Raw genomic sequence first — 23,962 nt, forward strand, 5'->3', positions numbered from 1 at the left:
CCAACCTTAACCCCCCCACTACCGCTACCGTGCTCCCCTCGCACACTGTGATGCCAGCCCAGAGGAAGAGACAGAACAGCTCATTCCTGTCCTTCACTTTCCAGACATCTCAACACCATTAAAAACTTCCGAGTGCTTAAATTTTAGCCCCAGCTGCGACCCAAACCAACAGAACTCATGCAGCTTTAACCAAGATCGCCTGAATATTCCCCCCCCCCCCCCCCCCCCGCCCCCTAACGTTTTATCTAGTGCCAACTCCTTGCCACGGTGCCTTCCAGAAGCACGCTAAAACGTGCCAGCCTGCCCGGTTATTCCCAGTGTTGGTGCCTATAAAAGTACCAGGGTGGTTTAAAACAGGAGATGAAGAACAGCATCACTGCTGTCTCCCTCACTGCAGGGTCCTTTTCTGCTCGTGTCCTTCGTGCCTTAGCACTGCTGCCGCTGACTGCGGGTATGCGATCACCCCCCGATACGCACAGTGGGGAGAGCACAGTGGCAGGATTCACGGTCCCCTGCTGATAACCCCCCCGCCCCCCCACCCGGCAGCGGCGTGAGAAAGGACTTCTTACCTCCTCTGCAGCTTCTGGAAGGAGCTTCTCGTACCTCCCCTAAAGACACGAGCAGTCAGGACTGTGGTAAATCCACGTCACGTTTCCAGGTCCATACAAACTGGAAGGGACTGACTCTTCACAAAGCCAAAAATATAACTTTGTTTTGAAAGTTTATTGGATCATCTTGACACAAAATCATTACAGCAGCTTGTGGTATGTTGTTTTCTTTTTTGTTGTTGTTGTTTTAAGGGAATGTTGATAGCAAATAAATTTGCGAATGTAACACATCATACAATTTCAAAATTCTAGAATCACTGCACAGGATTCTGTAAGAGAAGACTCTACATGCTAAAGTGACAGTTTTCATCCATGAATTAAAAAAAAAAAGGAACACTAATTGAGGAACATCATCCTTTAAGACAATTTTAATATGTTCAGTTTCTAATACACAAACTGGCTAACCAAGGGAGGTTGACCAATACCAAATCCTACCGCTCCACCCGCGGTGAAGCTTGCTGCAAGCCAATTCCCGCAGCGCGCAAGTGCGGTCACTTATGAAGCTGGTCCTAGCGATGACATCAGAGCAGAGCCTTTGCAAAAATACCTTAACATGGGAAGAGTGTAAAGAGCACAACACACGCTTAAAGTACAGGACGTTCACCCAAAGGAGAAGATCAACGCTTTATCCTGTCTCTGCGTGATGTTTTAGCTCCACTCTGGAGCACTGCTGACGCCCATCGGAGCAGCGACAGCGCTGGAGAAGAACAGACCAACCCAACTCCTCCCTGGGGACCCTTCTGGTACCAGCAACTGGCAGGTCTTGACCTGTGCCTCAAAGCAAAACCGTTCAAGTGTGTTCTCAGCTTGCCGGGTATGGAACAGAAAGTAAAAGAACTGGGGGGAAGAAAAAAAGAAAAGAAAAAAAAAAGCAAGCAAGAGATCTTGGAGGACATCAGCTAAGCATCTCTGTAAAGGACACAGTGACATCCCTTTCCCATCAGCGATTCCACCGGATTCCTCTAGTGCAGAACGGGCTTTGCTTGGTAGACCCTCCCCTTCTTCCCTCTAAAGCAACCTGCTCGCTACAGACGCAGGGCTGCAGACCCCCACCACCCCCTCCCTCCTGCCACCCCCCAGGGCGAGCTCTGCCGCAGGGACCCGGTTCCACTTGGGCTGCTCAACCTGCAGCCACCGCTGCCAGGGCAGGGCCATGGACACGAGGAGGACGACAGAGCCAGCACCACACCTCTGACTTCACAGCACAGAGGGAGGGAGCAGGGCTGCTGCAAACTGGTGTGAGCACAAGGGATTACACACATGGGCACTCTAAGCTGGTAGTGGTCAACCTCCGCTGGTGAGCAAAATGATAACAGAAGCAGGAACAGACCCCTTTGGATTTCCAGTTTCTTGCTACACCCTAACTTTTCAGGAATGTGAAATTGAAGAGGACTCATAAAACACATCAGCAGAGACTGCTCAAAGGGGAGAGGCATGAGAGACTCCATTTGCAGGGGTGGTCAACAGGAGCAGAGAACCACACAGTAACACTTCCAGCCTGTTTCATGCGTTCGCTCTACTCTTTCAGCTGTCACTAAATGAAGGTTAAGGCTCAAGGCAACTACTATAAACAGAAACTCCAACATCCCAGTTCTCACAGGGCTCATTTGGATTAGCTCAAGGAGATGGAGGATGTTTATATGCTGATCAAAATAGATCTTGAGATAATAATAATAATAATAAATCATATTAAAAAAAAAAAAAAAAGAGGCCTTCAGGTCCAGCACCAGCCTCTGCTAGAAATATACATCAACTACAGCAGCCCTGAAGACATATTCCATGGCTAAGGATCAAGTCAACCTTCCCTGGCAAGAAGCACAAGCAACAGACTCTGTGCTACTGTCGATAAAATTCTGCTTAGTCCACCGTCCCACGCAGATGGCAAGGTTTATGGGATCTCCATGAGCTGCTGAATAAATAGCGCCCCTCCCTCCCTCCCTCCTCCAGTCATGTCACCAGGATCTCTTTGGGCTAGAAAGGGTTAACACCACAGTTTGTAAAAAGTTTTGAAATAAAAAGGTAACATACAGCCTTAAAATGTCTAAACTGCCAACAATGGTGGAGTTAACTGAAAAGCACGTGCCCCAGGATAGTACATGCGTACGAGGGAGAAACTTAACACTTGGGTCTGCTCATCTTTACACATTAGGTGTGTTTCTTGTAGTTGGAATATTTTGTAAGGAATATTCAGCACTTGGACAATGTCTCTTTCATCTCATCCAACAAGTTGCTAAGCAGGGTGGAATCATTACATTTCCCATCTATGGATACAGAGTTCTCTCCCTTGGAAAGAAAAAGAAAAAAAAAAAAAAAAAAGAAAAGAAATCCATTAGTCTTTTCTAAGCAGGGACAATTTTACTCCCAGACAAGTTCAGGGACTGGAAACAGGCGGTGGAGCCTGCACAGGAGCGAAGCAGGCTCTGCCGAGAGGTCACTCTGGGGAAGCCACCAGTGCTGCTGCTACCCACCCAGTATGCACTGGGCAACAGAAAGCCCATGGCGAGGTACAAGCTGCGTAGTAGCACAGTGAAAACTGCTAGATGGGCCGGGTGAATTCAGCTACCCATGGTGCCCCTGGGTGACTTAGACAGGAATACTTCCCTCTTTCTGTTAAGACAGAAAGTGCTGCAGATTTACCTTCTTTCAGGTCAGAGTGTTACAATGCTCTCACCTTTTTTACCAGTAGGCAGACGTGATGGCCTTGGATAGAACGACTGTACATTGATGCACACGAATCAACGCGTTCCACAACTATAAAGAAAGAAGGAGTTTTCACTTAATGGGCCTGGTTTTAATGTAAGGTTTGCTTCCTGTGAAGAGGAACCACTGCTTTGCCTGGCCTCAAGGAAGAGAAGCTTCTACTGAGTGAGGGGAGGAGGAAGTCAGGGTCAGGATGATATATGTGCCTGGCTCCTATCTGGGACATTTTGCAATAATGGAGGTTAGTCATTCGTCTTTTAAGCAAGCTGCAAAGGTTTTGTGGCAAAAATGCTGATCAGAATGTAATCTCTTCCCCAGAAATACTTTCAGTGAGACACCATCTAACGCACACACCAGAGCATGATGAAACAGCCATTTGTTTTGCTTCATCCAGTACCTCTGTTTTAATAAGTCCAAACTTGAATAGCTCAGGCTCTCCCTTACTGAAACAAAGCACTGGGAAAAGAGGGAGGCTGAAGCACTGAAGATCTAACACACCCTCCAGAGAACAGTCGCAGCCCTAGCCATAAGCAAGCTGCTCTCATGATACCTGCCTCGTGCCTCGCTGGACCGGAAGAAAGCCACAGGGACAGGGAGAACTCATTTTGAAGAACACCGCATGCTCTGAGAATACCAGCATATTACAAAACTGGAAAAAACTCCTCTCCCAAATTTATTTGATCTGGGTATCACCTGCTTCTGTCATCGCTGAGGCCACAGAGCATTGCACTTGCCAAGCACAGCAGAAATTTTAGAATACGGAATTTTGCAGAAGGTTCTGGATCGAGGAAGACTCACCTGAAAAATGATGATGAAAACAGATCTTTGCCAGTAGATGTTGGAAAGAAATGCTAATTCCGTCTATTTTAATAGAACTCATGTGCAGATCTCCAGACTCTAGGAGCTTGGCAAAAGCATCGCTGCAAAACAGGAAGGAAAATAAACACTCATACTAGAAATTCAAGGGAAATCTGCTACATTAGCCCCATGCAGACCTTGAAACATCTCAGGATGCAGAAGTCTAAGTAATACCAAGCTCTAGGAAAATGGGTTTACAGCAAATATAGGAAGCACACTCCACTGGAGTACCCTACGACCTCAACCAGAGCTACTTCCACACAACCTCCACCAGCCTACATACAGGGCGTATAGCTTCTTCTCCAGAATCACTTGAAATAAGTTGATGGACATATTTTAACAGTCAAACGTTACACAAGATAACTGAACCATAACCAAAGCAATCACAAGCAGCCAAAATCAAAAGCATGCTGCATATCTTGCAGAGATGGCCTGCAGCCAAAGCTCAGCTTCACATGGGTGGCAAAAGCACCGATGTTGTGCTCCCTAGATGGCACTTACCTATAGCAAGGCGTCGTGATCAAGTATGAAGCGCAACTGAAGTGCAATTTGAAATCTAGTTTTTCATGGGTTGAACCTTCATCATTCTGCAACAGGTCAAAGGAAAGGAGATGAATGGGAGCCCTGAGGCAGCAAGAGGAGGCACCACCCCCACCTATCAAACAGGCACCAATGAAGAGCTTTAGGGCTTGATTCCCTTCTATGTACCCTGGCTGGGCCTGAAGAATCAGCCCCGAACAGCCATCACGCTACAACATCAGGCCACTTAAGAGAAAAGATTTGGGCAGCCATGCTGATACGTACACCTAGAGCAGTTAAGGGACACAACTGGAGGGACTGAGCTGCATTTTTTGTTGCACTCTGCTGAAAAATACTGAGCAGACTGAATTTAAACTAACACCTAGAGATGTGCCTTTACAGTTCACTATTTCCCAAGGAAAATAATAACCTTGTATCTCCCAGATTTCTTAGGTACTGAAAATAGAACTAGTATACTATTTTGAAGAAACCCTTAAAATAAGAGATAATGGCTGACTCAGAAGTAGCCACAACTGTCTCCATTTACTTCCTTCAAGCTATTCACGCAGCTCCTTCGTTAGTAATTTTACTGAAATAAGATCAGAAACCCTATAGTCTTATACAGGCAAATAGTTTTAATTAAACAATGCCTTCAGCTAACCTTACTCTTGTTCTGGATTTCCATCCTTATTAACTGTATCTAATTCTTATCACTGTTTTCCCAGCCTTGTATCAGGTAGCAGTGTCCAACTGATCTTTGGATAACTGAGATCAAAACGAACAGCCTCTGGGTTGCATCTCTCACTAGTTGGTTGACCTCCTCTCCCCAGCAGATGCACCACTGCAGTGATTTTATAGCTGACAATGTGGCATATGTTTCAGGCTGCATTGCTCACACACTGCCAGGAATGACAATTTAGGACATGCTTATGCAGTATTCTAGACAGTCTTTGCACAAGATGTCATGTAAAAATACTTCTCACGTCACGGGATGGGCTGGTGCAGCAAAGATGAAATGATGCCTTCAAAAAAGCTCTAAAGCAGTGCTTTCCACCCAAGTCAAGCTCCCTTACGCGGTTCTCCAAAGGAAGCAGAAACAGAGTTTAAAGCTGCACTTACTTTGACTATAAAGGACAGTGTTCCTTTTAACTTCTGAGCCATAACAATACTCTGAAGTGTAAACACAAACTGGGCTTCATTAGAGATTCCTAGCATGAAGAGAGGAGAGGGAGAAGTCAGGTCAGAAAATGGTTTCCATACGCAACTAATGGTTAGAATAAACTGATCAGTAGCAGCTAAGCTTGAAACTTTCCATGTAGTTGGAAGAGAGTTATATGCACAATTCCTGTTGTGAATTAACTGTGTTACAGCACTTAGCTCTCGGGTCTCTGAAAAGCAGCAGTGATAGCTGGCATTTGGTAGAGGTTATTGAGTGAGCAAGCGCCTGGGCGAAGTATGTGACAGTGGCAATAAATTTATACTGTTTGTTTCAACTGGAAAAATATACAGCTTTCCAAGTAGTTTTCAGACTAATTCAAATTCCATTTCTGTGTTTTTCTTTTACTATACAAGTCTGTCTCAAGAACTGCCTTATACAGAACAACAACAAAAAAAAGATCCACTGCTTTTTGTGGGGGATCAAAATGCACCCTGAAGCCACTAAATCCCAGAAGACTTCTGTGAGCTGTTTCAGTATTCAAATTAACTCTTTGGCAAAGGAAGTGAAATTCAAAGAAGTTCAGCGATTTGACTGTACTATTGTACTATGTATGAAGTCATCATCCTCCATCTCTGTGTCTAATATTTCTTAAGGGCTCAGCTCCCCATCCAAATAAGCACATACTTATCACAAACCTTCACTGCACATGGCTTCTGCCGTTAAAACAGTGGAACAATAGCTCGAGAATAAATCCAGAGTGGACGCTAATGGTCCACAAACCTATAACTTTGTTTCGTTTAAATATCATAGCAAACTCCTCATGAATTTTGGATTCCTGTCGTTGGCCTTCGTAGCACGTTCAAAGGTGTGCCAGCCTGCAGTCACCTGAAAAAGGAACCTCGGACATGCAGACTCCCAGCCCTACGTTACTGGCTTTGCTCTTGCTGTACAGAACCACCTGTGCTTATAGCCATACTGTAAGAAGGCTTATCCTCTCCAGGGAATTGTGTGAAAGCCCAGGCAGAAGGACATGTCTTTCTGGAAAACAGCAAGGAGCAAGAAGTTCAAAGAATTCTTTCCACAGGAGGGCAGTGCAGGACTAGACATACTCCAAGAACCCTGTGCAAAGCTGCGCATACCAGGGGGTAGCTGGAAGGGTACAGGTATCCCATCATGTACTGATGATCCTTCTGGTCGGAGCATTTTAGTGTTGAGAGAGTCCAGGACATTTAATTCCATGCTCTTAAGGAAGCTAGTGCTTTTGTTTTCAAAGATAACAGAGACAGTAACTTGACTATCGTTCTGCAGGTTTCCTTGAATATCGTATGTCTGCAAACGAAGAAAAAAAAAATACACATCACAGGAAAGATTCAGGAACTTCAAACAGCAGACCCCCAGAACAGAACACAGCATCAGAAAAACGCAAGCTTTAAAAGGAAAGTAATTCAGTACAACTGCAGGACAATGAAAAGCAGGGTGATGATCAGCTCCACAGTAATGCTAAGCAGTGCTAAGTAAGTGTGCTAATCAACAGCTTAAAAACTTGTTAAGCGGGACATCCAGAGGAATGCAAGTGGAACTTTGTTATATTCCTCCTTCCTGGGATTTAAACAGTTCTTCTATTAAGTGTTGTCTACTTCAAGTCACTATACTATCCCCAGGGTATCCCCTCTTTTCTTAGAGAACACAAAACCAGAAGAGACATCTGGATTTGAATGTCAAAAAACTCACCGTTTTAATGTATGAATTTTCAGCAAGGAGGCGGTAACTGGACATAGGCTGAAAGACAAGAAAGAAATCACAGTCACAGTATAATGAGTTTCTCTGAAAAGAGTTGACTTTCTCCTTCCTCCCAGAAGAGTTTAGCTCCTGCCTTTTCTCCAAGGCAAGGGCTGTCAGTGCACAGCTACTCACTGGTAGTGGTTCATCATCTAGTGTTCCATTCTGCACAGACTCTGTCGTCTCCTCCTCACTGTGATGACTCTTCTTTTTGGCTTTCTTTTTGTCCTTTGATTTCTCTTCTTTCTCCTTCTTGTGCTTTTTCTTCTTATGTTTGGAGGATTTCTAACAAGAACAAGAAACAACAAACCCTTAAAGAAACCCTGTATTTGCAGCCATTACATCATGACCTCTCTACCAATCTTTCAACTCTGGACTCTCCCTCTGTGCAGCCTTCTGGCCTGAACCAAGTTTCCCTCTGCTGCAGGAACCTGAAACAGAGTTCCCATTCCTTAAACCCCAACCATCATTCTGTGCCGAGTCCCAGTAAACCCTTGCTCCCCACTCGGGTGACACCACCTTAACCCAAAGCAGCCCGGGATCAGCAGAAGGACAAATTTCTTCAACTGTTTGGAAGCTCAACTTTAAAACTGCTTCCCGAGCCTTGGCTCAAAGAACAACCAAACCTCTTCCTATGAAGGTCCTCCTCATGATAACATTCTACTGCTGCCTATTTGCAGGTGGTCACTATACCGAACAGGATGCTGGTTGTGATTCCTGTGTGCTTCTTTTTAAGGAATACGAGACACAAGGAGAATATGGCTAAGGGCAGCAGCAACTTAAACCACTTACCTTCCCTTCATCCTCCTCCTCCTCCTCTCGCTCCTCCCTTTCTTCCTTTTTTACCTCTTGAGGTTCAGCCCCAACAGCAGCACCCACTTCAGGCTCACTCTGAGCAGATTAACAGAAGAATTATGACAGTAATTGAATGCAGCTGAAACAACTGAATCCCACACCAAAAGAGATCTTAAGATGACACTTGGCCTCACACCAACTCTTATTTCAGAAATTGCATTAGACTAACATGGCAACAAACCTTCCATCTTATGCCTCTGAAAGCCAGCAAATATGATCACCTGAGGACAAGACTCAAAATACTTCCTCCAAGGAATCCATCCCTTTATATTCTCTGTCTCTTCCTCTGAAGTCTCCCATCAAAATTCATGAGACTCCTTCAGACTGTGTCTCTCATGTCTATTAATACTGCTAGTGTCTAGCTCACACTAGGAAATAAAACCATACAACAATATTAAACTCCACCAATAATATTAAAATCCACCAAGCCTGTAGCTGCATCTGTATTTCTATCCATTGATCTGCACAGCAGAATGAGCTTGAAACCTCCCACTACAGTGTCTGTAAACTGGGGAGATAAAATGTCATCGCTTCATAGCAATAAGTGGAGGAGACAAAGCCTATCTTCCCATCCCTCCTGCAGCATGACAAAGCACTCTGATCACAGCTAAGATGCAATCATCTGAAAAAGTTTCCTGCGATGTGCTAAGATGTCTACCTGTGGCTGGGTAGTGGAAGCAGGTGGTGGAGCAGTGGAGAGCCAGAAATCCAAGTCTTCCTCCTGAATTTCAACAGAAAACAACCAATTATCTTTGTTTTGATAGCATTTTTTTTTTTAAAAAAAAATCAATTAAACTCTTAAGTTTTCATGGAAATGCACTGCTCCAGAATGCTTATATGCAGATGCTGCAATACATTTAGGAGCAAATAGCTTGGGAAGCTTAACTTTAGCCTTCAAGCACACTTCCAAATCTGGACACAGCTGACAGTAACTGCAAAGTACCCTGCGTATCACAGTACCTACAGGCATTCAAAGCATCATCACAGCACACTGGCTGCATCTTAGGGGAAAAGTGCATCTCTGCAGAGTGGTTAACAAGAAGGATACTTCAAGTCTTCAGAGTAACTGACAACTAACATCAGGTTTTGTAACCGGAAGATTCTGAAGTACATAGGGGACAGGATGTAGAACAGAAGTGAGTTCCAGGTATCTTGCTAACGAGTTCCCCATTTTAAGGGCAGACAAAATATCAATAAACTCAGCTTCCAAATTAGATCTGGAGGCTCTGCTGTGTAGGCTGCAGTAAGCTGAATTCTGCTATCTTATGAGGCTAAGTAAATGTTATTTTTATTAACATAAATCTTTAAATATCTGCTCTTACTGTTGTAAAAATTTAAGGAAATAAAGGTTGAAAACATCCAGCTGTTTGAATTGTCAAATGTGACTGTTCCCAAGCAACAAACACCACAAGAACAAATATGGCCCATAACAGCAGTTTCTAAAATAATGCAAGCCTTGGAGAATTACCTGTTTTTCTTCTTCCTCCTCTACTACCTTTTTCTCTTTCTCTTTCTTCTTTCCTTTCTCTCTCTCTTTCTCTTTGTGTTTCTTTTCCTTCTTTTTGGGTTTTTTGCTCTTCTTCTCTGCTAGGGGAGCTTCTGAGTCTGGTGACTTCTGGGTCTCAACATTTCTGTGCCTCTGCACTGGCAGCTTCTCACTGTCTGCTAAGGGTCTTAAAAATAAAGAGACCATCACCCTTCTGCAAACAGTCTCCCTCAGCTCAGATTATCTACTGGAGGACCAAGACAAAGTATGCTTTGTTTTTAAAGAGTTTGGCTCCAAAAGTCTTAAATCAGCACATGCTTCTGTACCTGAAGTTTATTTATTTAACTGCAGACACTGCCCTGCAGATTAGAAGTTAACAGAAACAATCTGAAAGTGACTTAAGAGCCAAGCTCTTGCTGACACCTAATCACTCTTAAAAGTGATAACTACAGACCTGCAGGCTGAGTAAAACCTACAGAACATACCCCACTTCCAAAGAAACCACTCCCAAAAAGCAAAGACATGAAACAGTGGGAAGCATTTGCAACAGTGCGGGAATTCCAGCAGTGGAATGGTAGCGTGGCTCAAACAACAGCCCTTGAAGGGGGTGGGTTTTGTTACTGATGAACAGATCACTCCAACTGAAGTGCTTATTTTGAGCAATAAACTGTTTCATTTTGGAAGTTTATGCTATGAATCTGTACTCTACCATTACATTCAAAAATGTGTTTTATTATGGGTACCTATTTCCCTAAAGCATGGGTAGTTCAGATTTACACTGTATCCCAAATCCATTACTTGGGGAAAAAAAAACTCACCAGACATTTCTCCATGCTTGTCAAACTCTGTCCAGAAATCAGTAAGAAGTTCACCAATTGCCTCCTTTGCTATTTCTACAGCTTTTACTTGATATTAATTTTTATGTTTGAGCAGCAAGCACCGGTTTAGGAAAATTTCTAAAGGTCTCGCCCACCTTAATTATTTTGCTTACATTGCATGAAGAACCCACCCCAATTAATTTTATTACTTTGAAACACGCACTCTAAGGGCAGCATGGACCCTGTCTGTTTGAACAGTGAACAGATCTCATCTTTAAGCTATTTCACATATACCTGTACAGGAAAAGGGACTGGTGTTGAAAGTCAGTGGGGAAATAAAACCCACACAAATCTGAGGGTCAATGATTTCAGCAGTTTCACCACCCTTCAAGTATTCATGCTGTCCACTGGTGTCAACCGACCTGACAGAGAAGGTCACCCACTAAGCAATGTACTCTTACCTGGAAGGCTTCCCTGAAACCAGACTGCATGTGAGCGTGACACAGACATAGCAGTGCAAGCACAGAAAGAAAAAGAGAGGACAGAGACATGAGAAACCGTGACAGGAGAACACACTGACTCATATGAAATGGAAAGAGAATGGATGGAAACAAAACAAAAGCCCAAAGATGCCTCCTGAAGCACAGCATTCCAAAACTGCTCCGTTCAGTTTGTTCTACGCTGTTGAGGCTTGTGATGCAAATACAAGGTCTACAGTCAGAAATTAATTTCCTTTTATATATTTGCCCCCTGCAGACTCAGAGAGATGTAACCAGCTCATGAAAAAAGGAAGTTTTTTCAGAAACTGTGCATTTTTTTTAAATGCTACATCACTTCTTTGCAAGGTCCTGAGGGACCAAAGCCCTACAGATTTGAGAATTAAAAAGAATGTCAAGACTTTAAAGCCGAGTACCAGAAAGAGAGAGATACTATGCATGCACACGTGCCTGCACAGCCTTCAAAACTTTACAGGATGCATCCATGGACTATAAATCAGCAATTATTTTTAGCAAGTTGATTTTGTAAAACAGCAACTAAAAAAAATAATAAAATCTTTATATGCAATACTTAACAGCCCACTGCTAATTATCGCATGGCACGCAGGGATTCAGAGTCTGCTGCACTGCAGCCTTGGGGTCCAGTACTGTAAATTACTTCAGTAGCTGAACAGGGACCAGGCTCTGGTCTAAGTTACAATATGCAGTTCACTCAATCACGCTGGAACAATGTTTTTCAACAGTGGAACCACACTGAATGCCTACAGAGCAATGGGGATGCGACGAACGGGCTGTCACCAGCCAAATGGTTGCAACGCAGAGCATACAGGCTTGCCACGTGTACAGAGGTTCTGAGAAGAATGCAGGTGAATGCAGGTCGCACTCAGTGCCAATGCCAGTTAGACCAGAGAGATACCGGTACACCCAAGAGCTCAGACTAACTCAGATCTGACCCCAGCTACACTGCCTGGGTTTTCAGGCTCATTCAGCCACACCAGCTGATTCCCTTGGCCCTCCCCAGCCCCCTCCTACTTCAGTAGCTTTGCTTTTATCATCTGTGCTGCAGTGGGAACCCAAACCTGGATGATCATCCAAGGTTACATCCAAGACATGGCAAGAGACATTAAGTCTTTTCACCTAATGGACTGTAGATAGTGCCTTTGCCAGACCTGCCCTCATGCATTCTGGTTAGCAATTAAGTAAATTCACATACAAAACCGTCACTTACTTATCCAGATCTATATCAAGTGCCTTATATGGATCATTGGGATCTTTGTCATCTTCGTCACTGGGCAAAGCATTCTGCAGGAGAGATAATGAGACCATCCACTGAAGCAGCAAACCACAGGCAATTCCAAAACTACACCTTTACATCACCCAACCCCGTTTAAGATCGTTAACCCTGGAACAGGCCAGCTTGCAGTCAGGCACAGTAAGTTATGGGAACAATGCATTTTAATGTAGCATCTAGTTACAAGATTAATTCAGAACAGAAAGCCATTCTTCAAAAACTGCAGGATTTGAATTGCTGCTGTTCGGTTTTGATTAAAGGGAATTTTGGGAACAAATACAGATTACATCATTAGCATGTGCAATTAATTACGATCAGCTGCAAACCTGCTGACTAGACAGCAAGTTAATGTCAAAGTGAAGCAGTTAATGTCAAAATGAAGTGACTATTTGGACAGTGTTAGTTTTATAGCAGAGATGCATATTGTTTGTGTTGTTGGCTTTGTTATTGTTTTGTTTGTTGGGTTTTTTTAATAGCTTCAGTGGCAATTTTGTGCACAAAAAGACAATAATTTCTCCCCTGCAAAGAACTGCCTAGGACCATCTCAATCAGTCGTTTCTTGAACAGCTTTGCAAGAAATCAGAGCTCTTAAACTGCAGCAGTACAGACTGGCTGGCAATTTTTGGGGGAAAAAAAAAAAAATTGCTCAAAAGCAGCACACAGATAAACCTCACAACAGAAACCCCCCACCAAACAAAGCAACTGACCTCTGGCATCTCTTCTGTGATGATATCGACATGGTGAGCTGGAGCAATATCCTCCTCACTCTCTGTGTGCAAAGAGTTATGACGATGATGTTTACCTCTTTTCTCCTTTTTCTGTTTTTTCTTTTTCTTGTCTTTCTCCAGTTTCTGTTTATGTCTTCGCTCTTCTTCCAGTTTAACATACTGGTCAGACATAGGCATTCCTGCAGAAGAAGCCAAACTGCTTTCAGGCTACAGTCCACGTGGACACTGATCACTGAAGCAGGCTGTTCGGAGTGAACCTTGCTTCCACCTTCCCAGAATTAGAAGGCTCAACACCTCTGTGCTTCCATCTGATCACACATACAGCCCCTCCAGCACCAGTTTTACTATCACCCTCCATCTCGCCAGAGATAGGACAGAGGTCTGTCCTGCTCCCTGATTCTTGTCCACATTAACTGGATTACAAAGAGCATCTAAACGTTGATATTTTGAGCAGAACCGGTGCCACTGCCGTACCAATGCTGACAACTTCCCATGCTTTCTGAAAAAACTGTTATGTAAGCCTCAAATATCTGCACTTAGAACGCATCACTCGCAACGTACCACGCATCAACAACAGCTTTTCAGGGCAGTATCAAACAACTCATTATACAATTACCTTTTTGTATTTGAAACAAGTTATTAAAATAGTACCTCTACCATTAGACTCAATGTCTCCTGATCACCTTCATCAGCCCTTTAAGACATTCCCAAGGTGACTTACCTACACAGAACAGTGGTTAGTTTACGTGTTACAGACTAGGCTGCACAATATACTTGAATCACAGAATTAAATCTAATACTGTCTTGAGAGGCACTGCACTTGGACTGCCAACTACTACAGTCAAACACATGTAAGTTCAGGAGATAAATATTTAAGAGTCTAATGGAAGTATGCTCCTTGCCCTTAAAAACCTCAGGAGGGATTCCCAAGGAGGAATAATTATTTTTGTCTAACTGAATTTCTGTAATTAAAGAGTAGTTGCACTTACCTGGAACTTTTAAGGGGACAGAAAGGTCAATTTGGACCACAGGTATATGTTCCACACCTGGAGTGTCTTGGTACCGCTGGGAAAATGAAAGTTTGTTACGTTCTAAGCATTGCCAGATACAGATCTATATAAACAGACACATTTCAAGACATCAAGCAGTTTAATCCCTTAAGTGAACATTTTAAAAGATGGGAATGGAATAGCTCAGTACTAAATCCTGTGTGGTAGCAGAGTGCATTTTTAAGCCAGCTGATAACAGTTATAAAAGATCCTACTTTCAGCTCCACTTTTTTAAACCCTACTACTGCCCTAAAGAAGGCTTGTTGCAACAATCTGAAGAATCTTTTTGCTTGTGTTTTATTGCTAGTAACTTGCCACTTCAAGACAAATTTTTGAGGTTTGAGTTGAGGAAAATGGGGCAGTCCTTAGGATATACTGGGAATAAAGCAGATTCTTTTCCTGAAAAAGGTGTTAAGAAGAGACCACGGTGACCTTTTGATTCATAAAACACACTGCATGTTCAGGAGGAGCATGTTCAAGGTTCACTCCCCTCTTCATTCTTCTTAACGAAGTGCCTGGCAATCTGAACCCATCCATCACCCAGAGCTGGGACAAACCACCCGCACAGGCAGTGAATTTGTGACACAAGGGCACAGAGAAGTGTTTCTGTAGAGCTTTTAGAGAATCTTTACTGAAATACAAATACTGAGCTTTCCATAACAAGTTAATCCAGACCATTCCAAACTACTGTGTCATGGGAGCTGTGACAGCTACCACTTCCTTATTTCTAAACTGGTGGTCCACCAGACTCACAGAATGCTGGCTGCTCTGGTGATATCACATCACTTGTGAATTTCTCAACACGAGCAAGACTTTTAAAGACAGTTGTAGGTAGCCACTGCAGCCAGCACACTGATCAGAACTGCAGTGGCAATAATCAGAAAGTCCCAGAGGGAAGCTGCAGCTCTGACAATCAGCGATCCTTTACAAAATTATATTAGAGGCCAGCAAGATATTTTAATGCAGGATCACTCACCTTCTGTGGGGAGGGAGAGCTTTTAATATAAAATGGGTTGTTTGCCTGTTCTTGTTTCCGGGCTTCTCGACGCTAAGAGGCAAAGAGCGTTTGTTGTTAGAATGTTTGTTTATAAGCAAAGAGAGAAAAAAAGGCATCAAAGTGCAAAATGCAAACTCCCTAAATTTTTGGAACAATACATAACTATTGCAAAAAGGCTACAGCACAGTAGTTTGCAAAAGATAAACCAGTTTTGAGTTAGAAGACATACTAGGATATAACTACAAGTACTGTACTACTAATATTCGTTAGAACGACCCTTCTTTGCTTTTTAATTGTAGACTAGACAGGGTAACTTCCCAAAGACCAGATTTTGATGGCAATCCAAATGTTTCTATTTTCATTTTTGTGAACAGAGGAAGAAGTGAAGATATCAGTCAATAAAAAGTTTTCTTTATGAAAACAAAAAGGTCAGAAGCAAGAAAGGTGATATCGCTACTGCAAACAGTCACATTAGAGTAGTTCACAGAAGCTGCTGAAATCCATGAGCAAAGATGCTTCTTTTTCTGCTAATACAGAGCACACACAGTAACAGAAATACACCCATGGAAGTGGCATGTAAAAATCCAAATAATTGCAGAGCCCAGCACAAGTGTCCTTCCTCCAGACCCTATACTTTGAAGCGGACTGCACCAGACACCACATAGTTTATAGGTCAGATTTTTACAAGAGCTCCAAACTCCTAACAAGGGCTGGTTTTTATACGATCTTGCTTCCATTCGGACAAGATAGCCAAGCTGGCCTTCCAAGAGAACTTTGTACCAGATGCATTCCATAATGTCTAAGAAATATACCTGTATTCAAATACATGTATTTTGTTCACATCAAATCATCAGATTTCCAGAGCTGTAGAGAGCTGGTGGCTCCCTGGCTATATGGAGAATCCACAACAGCTCCAACTGCTTTAGTAGCACTTTTAACATTACTAGTGAATTATGGAGGGAAAAGCATTTTAACATTCACTCACTCTGGCCAGTTCCTCTTCATCTATTTCTGGCTGTCTATGTCTGGAATGCCTTTGCTCCTCATCATGAAAAATTGTTTTGGGCTTTTCATCTTCAGACTCACTGTCTGAGGGAGGTTCATTGATCCAGGCATCAAGGTCCAAGCTGGTAAGAATTGCAGTAAACACACACACTGTAATGCTCGGGGTACTAACTCAAGCTGTGTTTCTCATCATACACTTAGCTTTATTATTTAAGAGTTTAAAAGTTTAAATAAGCCTTTGGGAGAGAGAAGGAACCTTACCCCTCTGGAACTGGTACTTTCTTCTGTGCTTTAGGAGCCACAGGGTTCAGCTCACCAGCAAACAGGGCTATTACTTCCTCAGCTACAGGTACTTCTTTTATTTGTAGCTTCTGAATGTATTTTATTAGCTGCAAGATGCAAGAAGCCTAAAAACAAATGCAGAAGTAATTTCAGCAGAATTAATATTTTAACAAACTGAACGAAAAAATCAACCGCAGTGAAAGTCAGCAGAAGATGACTGTTCTACTCCATTTAAGGGAATTACGAGAAGTAGCATGAACTGCAGGTTTAGAGCAAATAAAAAAATATATCCATGTTAACACTCTCTTCTAGCTGTGTCCTTTTCTTGTCCTTAAGTGCTTGCATAATTTTAAAATTAAATAGTTTTGAGTGAAAGTCTTGCAAGCAGTCTTCAGGGGCTGTATTGAACTGGAATAAGATCTGGGCTCTAACATAAAGTGTCACAACTCTTCCAACTCCAGTTCTAGAGCTTCTCTTTCACCAAGTTACACAAAGTACAGAATAAACGCACCGCTCCATTGATAATAGCGACTTACATAAAATGTGCATGTCTACAGAAAATTACATATATGCTCCAATACAGATGAGAGAATATAAGATAAATTACAAAGTACTATTTTCTTACCCTCTCCTGAACTTCTAGATCTGCACTCTGTACAAACTGAGGCAAACGCTCAATCATCAGCTGCGTAATTTCCTGAGCTGCTTCCTTTTCCCCAGACTGCTCTTTCTGCTGGAGGATGGATGCGTAGAGCTTCACCATATTCTGGACATAAACCGCCTGGATGTGGCCTGGTAAAGTTGTAACTTTAGGCCTCAACATTGCTTCTAAAGTTTGGTTTGCTTCCTCGAGGTGTCTACAAACACAGAGCGAACAGACGAAAGACAGCCAATTGAGAAATTTCAACATTTCAGTCTTCAGGGAGATTTCTTCAAAAACCTCGGTTGCAGTTCAAAACGCTACAGAAAGACAGGACAGACTACAAATACATAATCATTTGTCCTCTGTGTATTTTCCCACTCCACATTACAGTAGTAACATGGCACAGAAGAATTTAGAGCTTTATCTTTTTACAGAAGGGGAGGGACATCTCAGTTTCCGCCTTTCCGTGTTCAGCATTCTCTCCATTAACTAAGCACTGCACTTTTCAGTGCTAACTCCATCGATAGTCTGGATCTAGCAGCCCAACTACCTTCCTGCCATTCTGTATTTCACCACTCACATCAATGAAGTTCTATTTCCAACCATTTACTGAACAAAATCTGGTAGGCAATGCTTAATGCACAGAAAAGAATGCAGATCATAGCACTTGTTTTAATAAATCTCATGCTCTTATTCAAAACTCTCTGCTCACAACTAAATGGAAGATGTACAAAAAAAAGTTACTGGCCCATTACAAATGGAAAGCTAAAGTTCTTTCAAAGTAAAAATGTGATCAAACTGAAAAAGGAAAGTATGTTCTCTTGCTTCTTAATCTAGTTTTCTTTGCAGAACATTTTTTAATTAGATGAAGACCTGAGCCATAGCAATGTTCCCTAAAAATATCACACCTACTATGTGAATTTAAACTGGAACCAGTGTTCAGAGTGGTAATTACAAGGAGATACCAAACCAGATGATAAAAGGATACTACAGCATCATGGTCTGTCCAACTCACCAAAATGAAAGCTAGGTAAGCATGTGTATCTGTGCACATGGCCAGGAGATAAAACCATCTATTTAAGCTAGATGACAATGTTGGCACAAGAACATTGAAAATTGTGCTACTGTGGGTACAGAGAAATTTTGAGCAAAAAATAAGACTTTCTAATTCTCAGGAAGATTAGGTTCCGCAAAAACCTTTCAACAAGGGCAAAACAGGGAGAAGAGCAAAAACCAATTCAGTGATCAGACATTTTCCCTAATATCTAAGTGGGGTTAGAGGTTAATGATTAAGGAGATCCTTCAATGGCTTAAGATCTTAGAGCTCATACCCACAACCATGCCTTCCTGCACGAGCAGGCAGGACTAGGGAGACAAGAAAAAAAGACCAGATATAAGACCAGATTTTCAAAATGAAGTATCCGTTTTGGCTAGAAACAGCTGAGGAGTCTATGGGGTGAGGGAGCAGGAAAGAAGCAATCATTTTGTTAGCTTTGGGCGCATACCCTGGACTATCCTTCTCTCAAAAATACGTTTCAGTGACTGGAATCTTTGTCCAAAAGAAGCGGCTCAAAGCGCGCCAGGCTTTCTGTTTGCACTTACTCGGAGAACTCCCCACATATCCAAGCAGCAGCATAAAGCACCTCACAGATCCCATTTCTCTGGGTGTTGCTGGCTATGAGATGAGCATTGTCCAGAAGCATGGCCATTTGAGAAACTGCAAATTTACGAATAGCTTTAACTCTGATAGCTACATCTAACATCTGAGCTGCTATAAGATGCCCGTGCCGCGTGCCTTCCAATCGGGTCAGCTCCACCAAGATGCTTATGTACCTACAAAAAGTGAAAGGGATGCAATTTTATCAGCAGACAGTCATGCATTACCATTACTGATGATTTCAAAGTTGACACATAAAACCACTGACCATTCAAAGTTTGTGATATATTGATAATTGGACTGACTACAGATATCTATGATTTTGGTCAGCAGCTCATCCCGGTATGTTGTCCCTTCTGCTTTATCCACATGAATCATCAGTTTCTTCACTATCTCCATCAAGTTCTTCTTCGATACCTGTTAAAGAAGTTATTGAAGGGCTGAATCACAACTAAGCCATTTCCCGTACTGTCAAGTCCTTCTAACGCCGTTAAAGCAGCCGCTAGCTCTTTGACAGACCCATGTCACATGTTAAGTGAGAAATCACAACCACCTCTAAGCCTCAACTTTGGTCACAATCTGAAAAATAACCTATTTTTCTTTTCGATGTTTTTATTAAAGCAAAGGCAGCACAAATAAACAAAACCATGCTGTGTGAGAGCTGAGAATCAGAACTACTAGCAGCAACATCAAAATCCAGGAGAAAATTAATCTTCTGCCAGATTTAACAGTTTAAAACATTTTTGCTTTTAAACTAAAACAAATTTGAAAGCCATTAATATCCAATGGAATATTAGCATTTCAAAACACAACTGTATTAACTTGCTCTGGAAACTTACTTGTCTAAATAAAACAACCAAAATATTTAGTAAATATAGTTGTTGTGACTGGCTGCTTCCAGCTATGCTCTCCCAATAGGCATATGTTAGAGATATCACTAACAAAAAATGTAGGATACATTCCAGCAAAATGGCAGACTCCCTGTCCTAGGTTATCTTTTGACTAAACACGTAACAAGCAAAATTTAACCTACAGGAACTAAGAACAAACTCCAGTTCTCTTTGCAACAACATTAAAACCACTGTTCTCAAATTATTGAAATTATTCTCATCTCCTGAGTACCACCAGACAAGAGGTGTCCCTTCTTACTTTGCGCTTTCTCCTTCAGAATAGGAAGCCGTGACACACATCTATCACAAGCCCTTTGCGCACTGGAGAAGGGGCGGCACAGACTCTTGAGTGAAAGGCACTTGACTACAGAAGTCACAACCACAGCCCTTTCAGAGAACAAATGTTATCCCTCCAAGGTTGCTCCTGCAGTCGATGTATGTTTTATGAACCGCCCCGTGCAGCTGCAGCACACACGAGAGCAAACAGAATGAGATTCTGTACGCGTCGTTAAAAGGCATGACAGAATTTACCACGATGGGCGGATTTGAAGATTAAAGCTGCCTTCTCCTGCTGTTTCAGAGTGCTCCGGACTGTTTCCCAGATCGCACGACTTATGCCAACCTGAGCTACAGTGTGCTGCAACATGGACTGCAATCTAGAACAGCACAGACCCATCCCAGTATGCTGATGGTCTGCTTTGCACCCAGTCAGTCCGCTTCATACCTAGCTCAAGGACAGGAGGAGCAGCTAAGGCTTCGGCATTAGAAAAGTAGCCGTCTGGGTGTCTCCCACTGCCTCAACTCAGAAACTCCTTCCAGTCTGAATCAAAAATTAAACCCCTCTCATGCCGTGCCAGACGTTTTACTTGCCATGTCAGAAAAAATATGGGAGTTACTATCACAAGACTGCTGGGGAGAGAGGAAGTGAAAGTTCCTTGTTTTTCTTAAACATCAGCCTCCTAAAGTGTCACAGGGGCTGGAGAGAAAAGGAAATACTTATATTCTATAAGTATTCTTATACTCGTAATATAAAAAAATACACAAAAAACATACCATGCCATACAGGAGATCCAAAGCTCTGAGTCGGATAGACTCATCTTTGTCATCCAAACATTGGAGAATGAGATCCTTGTGAGACTGAACTGACTTCGGATGCGTTTTTAGGATTTTGGACATAGCTAACAGCCCCAAGTATTTCACTGTGAAAGACAAAATAAAACTTCTTTCCAAATATAGAAACACCGTTTTGCGTTGAGCATGACATCTCAATACCAAATGCTTCTACTGAAACCAACTTTAATAAACTTTAATAAAAATCCGTGATGAGGAAAAGCAGTTTTGAGAAACAGTGCATCACAAATTAGTCTTTAATTTTATAATCCCATATGCAAGCACATAATTACATATATAATCTTCATCCCGGTCTTCCCGCACCTCAAGTTTTATCACTGTTTTTAAAATATGTATTTAATATATAGAAACTATGGGTTTTGAGAACAGGCATCCTAGAATGAACTTTAAAAGCGCTGCAGATTGGTGTGTTAAGTAGGAGCCCTGTTCTCAACGGGAAAACAAAAAAAAAGACAGTAGGAAAAAGGGCTGCACAAAAAAGGATTTCTCTGTGCTCCTTGTAAGTATTCCTGCATTTCACTATTATGCTTACACTGCCAAACACTCCTCACTACTTTCCAAGCAGCAACTTTATAAAAAGAGAAAATCCAAACCATGGAAAGAGAGCTGGTTTAGATTTAAATAGCACAAACAGCAGTAATAGTTAATCTCATTTGGTTTTAAAAAAACTCATTATAAAGAAGGGCTCACTATCAAGAATTATTTCCATGTTTGAAATCCCAGCAACTGTTTACAACATACCAGGCGCTACAATACTGAACAAGCTGTCTGGAGAAACAGCTCACTCCTCTAGGACTGCTGCAATTTCTCCCCAGTGGTTGATTGCTAAAAGCTTCCATGAAGACAAGCAACATACTTACAGTTCTGGTCAGAATCTTCTATCAATATCCTTAACTTCTGAACACAAAGCTGGAAAAAAAGACCACATCATGCTTATTACTAGCCTTAATTAAAATAACTCTTCATAAAGTTTACTCAATACACAAGGAAACGTTCTGACCAAGCCCCCGGACCTCTAGGTAAGAGGGTCTTGTTGCATTAACAGATTTCAAAACAAAAGGAACCTCTGTATGACTGTATTGATAGCAGCAGTTGAATAAGGGAGTTAGGAAAAGTAAGAAAGAAGAATCTGCATTTTAGAGCAAAGGAAACCAGAATTTACATAGGAAATGCTTCAGTCTGAAGGATTCCACCTGACTGAGAGCATCTCGGGGAGCTATTGCTTTAACTTTTGGCAGAGGAACACTATCCAACTTCTCCATGGCACTTGGTATTACACAGTAGAGCAGAACAAATAACCCCCCCTCCCAAACCCCAGTGTGGTACCTGGATGCTAGCGCTGTGATTAGGCATCCCAGAGGACAAAGAGATCAAAACTGAAATACACAAGCACAAATTTCAGTTTGTATTTCTGTGTTCTGAATGAATGCAACAACACAATACCTAAAGGTCAACAGCTAGCTCAGCTCACAAGGAAAGAAGCCAGTTTATTTTGTCGTTTGCTTGGACTTCTCAGGGGTCTAGGGGGATGAGAGAAGGTTGTGACACAAACTATAGTTTCATATACTTTAACACTAGCAGGGCAGGGAAAAAAAAGGTGTAGAAGCAGGAACTGCTGCAACAGCCAGGTAAAAGCTGGTTTTCATTACACTTTGTTCTCACTGAGGTTTACTTTACTGATACCGTCTAGCAGTCAAGACTAAGTATGTCATCAGCTACTGCATAACCGAGTTTTTAAGTGTGCACTTCCCTAATGTGATGAGATGCAGCAATAGATCCTGGAGTTTAATGTAATTAGACTGCAGCTTTAATCAAGCCAGCTAGAGACTCGAGGCACAAATCAGGCCCCATTGTTGATGATATCGGACATTTGTAAAGCTGGCAGCACGCAGCCCCACAGCAGAAAAGGTGGTGTTATCTTGTTAACTGCTGCTGCCACAGAGCATGCCCATGTCAACACCAGCTCCGACCGAGCCAGTCACGCATGCTGACCTCAGGCACTAGTAAATACAGCGGCATTTTGCTCCCCATGACCCTGCAGAGCTACGCCTCAGAGGTGGTGTGGTGGATGCTACCATTCCAGGTCATGCGAAGAGCTGGCAGGGGCAAGGTGCTGCTCTAATGCAGGCACGCAGCTCCACATTTCATTTTCCGAGTTTGAGTTTTACATTACAGTCCCTGAGGTGTCCCGGATGTCTGAATTTCCCTTTGACCCACAGAATTATCCTATTTTATCTCAGTGAAGCACACTCTGAGCTGCAACAGAATTAACCACCATGTTATCCCCTTCCCCTACCATCATAATGTCACCTCACATGTCCCCGAAGGAACAAAGGAATATAAATGAGTGACAGATCACCCTTTCCTCTTTGAATTGACCCAGTACAGTAAGTTGCTGCGCCACTATCCAACCTACTCACAACAGACAGGCTCGTGGCCAAACTGTGGATGTCAATAGCCCTCTGCTTCCACACTACGATAGGAAAAATGCCAAGTCTCAGCTGGGATACTGTTATCCCTTTTTGCCTTTGTTTCTCTCTCCACCCCCGTTATGGAGTTCACTTCCCTTCCCCAGAAACTGAAACTGTAAATCAATGATTCCAATTAACTCCTTTAAGGAATTACACCAAGCTTTTAAGCTGTGAAATTGCAGAATTAAAAAATAACTGTTCCTTCATCACATAAGAAAATTTTGTCAGAGTTTTCACAAGGCATCAGTCTTTTTTAAATTCTATTGCTGCTTGTATATTTTGTAGTTCTAGCAGCACTGAGGAGCTTGCATATAAATAATCACTTACTGTTCATACGCCGTTTCAGCCTTTAGCAAATGACATAGCTGTAGTAACTTAGCCTCACCGACTGACAAAGGCTTTCGGTTACAGTTACACAGTAACATAAATCAAAGTTTGTCAGTTGACTGACTTCAGTTATAAAACACATTAAGTTAGAAAAGGGTTTGCTGATGGTGTTAATTGATGACAAAGTTCATTTTTTTTCTAGGTTACAAATT

General features: G+C 42.3%; 1 protein-coding gene across 4 annotated transcripts in view; it reads right to left on the reverse strand.

Moving 5' to 3' along the window:
• Positions 1 to 704: 704 nt before the first annotated feature.
• Positions 705 to 23,962, reverse strand: part of AP3D1 (adaptor related protein complex 3 subunit delta 1) — a 47,002-nt gene continuing 23,744 nt past the window's right edge. For 2 of the 4 annotated variants that reach the window (XM_055707759.1, XM_055707761.1), the window contains 24 exons: positions 22,279 to 22,328; positions 21,813 to 21,861; positions 20,875 to 21,020; positions 19,200 to 19,348; positions 18,877 to 19,107; positions 17,257 to 17,488; positions 16,611 to 16,756; positions 16,330 to 16,471; positions 15,324 to 15,395; positions 14,288 to 14,363; positions 13,278 to 13,477; positions 12,508 to 12,581; positions 11,244 to 11,267; positions 9,947 to 10,151; positions 9,137 to 9,199; positions 8,416 to 8,514; positions 7,759 to 7,908; positions 7,576 to 7,623; positions 6,984 to 7,173; positions 5,805 to 5,893; positions 4,668 to 4,753; positions 4,107 to 4,228; positions 3,280 to 3,359; positions 705 to 2,891 (listed from right to left, as the gene is read on the reverse strand). In XM_055707759.1, the coding sequence (XP_055563734.1) occupies positions 2,796 to 2,891; positions 3,280 to 3,359; positions 4,107 to 4,228; positions 4,668 to 4,753; positions 5,805 to 5,893; positions 6,984 to 7,173; positions 7,576 to 7,623; positions 7,759 to 7,908; positions 8,416 to 8,514; positions 9,137 to 9,199; positions 9,947 to 10,151; positions 11,244 to 11,267; positions 12,508 to 12,581; positions 13,278 to 13,477; positions 14,288 to 14,363; positions 15,324 to 15,395; positions 16,330 to 16,471; positions 16,611 to 16,756; positions 17,257 to 17,488; positions 18,877 to 19,107; positions 19,200 to 19,348; positions 20,875 to 21,020; positions 21,813 to 21,861; positions 22,279 to 22,328 (2,819 nt within the window). In that variant the 3' untranslated portion in view covers positions 705 to 2,795. The remainder of the gene's footprint in view (positions 2,892 to 3,279; positions 3,360 to 4,106; positions 4,229 to 4,667; positions 4,754 to 5,804; positions 5,894 to 6,983; positions 7,174 to 7,575; positions 7,624 to 7,758; positions 7,909 to 8,415; positions 8,515 to 9,136; positions 9,200 to 9,946; positions 10,152 to 11,243; positions 11,268 to 12,507; positions 12,582 to 13,277; positions 13,478 to 14,287; positions 14,364 to 15,323; positions 15,396 to 16,329; positions 16,472 to 16,610; positions 16,757 to 17,256; positions 17,489 to 18,876; positions 19,108 to 19,199; positions 19,349 to 20,874; positions 21,021 to 21,812; positions 21,862 to 22,278; positions 22,329 to 23,962) is intronic. The other 2 variants (XM_055707760.1, XM_055707762.1) reach the window with 1 other exon arrangement.

This window comes from Falco cherrug, chromosome 4 (assembly GCF_023634085.1).
Source record: "Falco cherrug isolate bFalChe1 chromosome 4, bFalChe1.pri, whole genome shotgun sequence".
Taxonomy (NCBI): Eukaryota; Metazoa; Chordata; class Aves; order Falconiformes; family Falconidae; genus Falco; species Falco cherrug.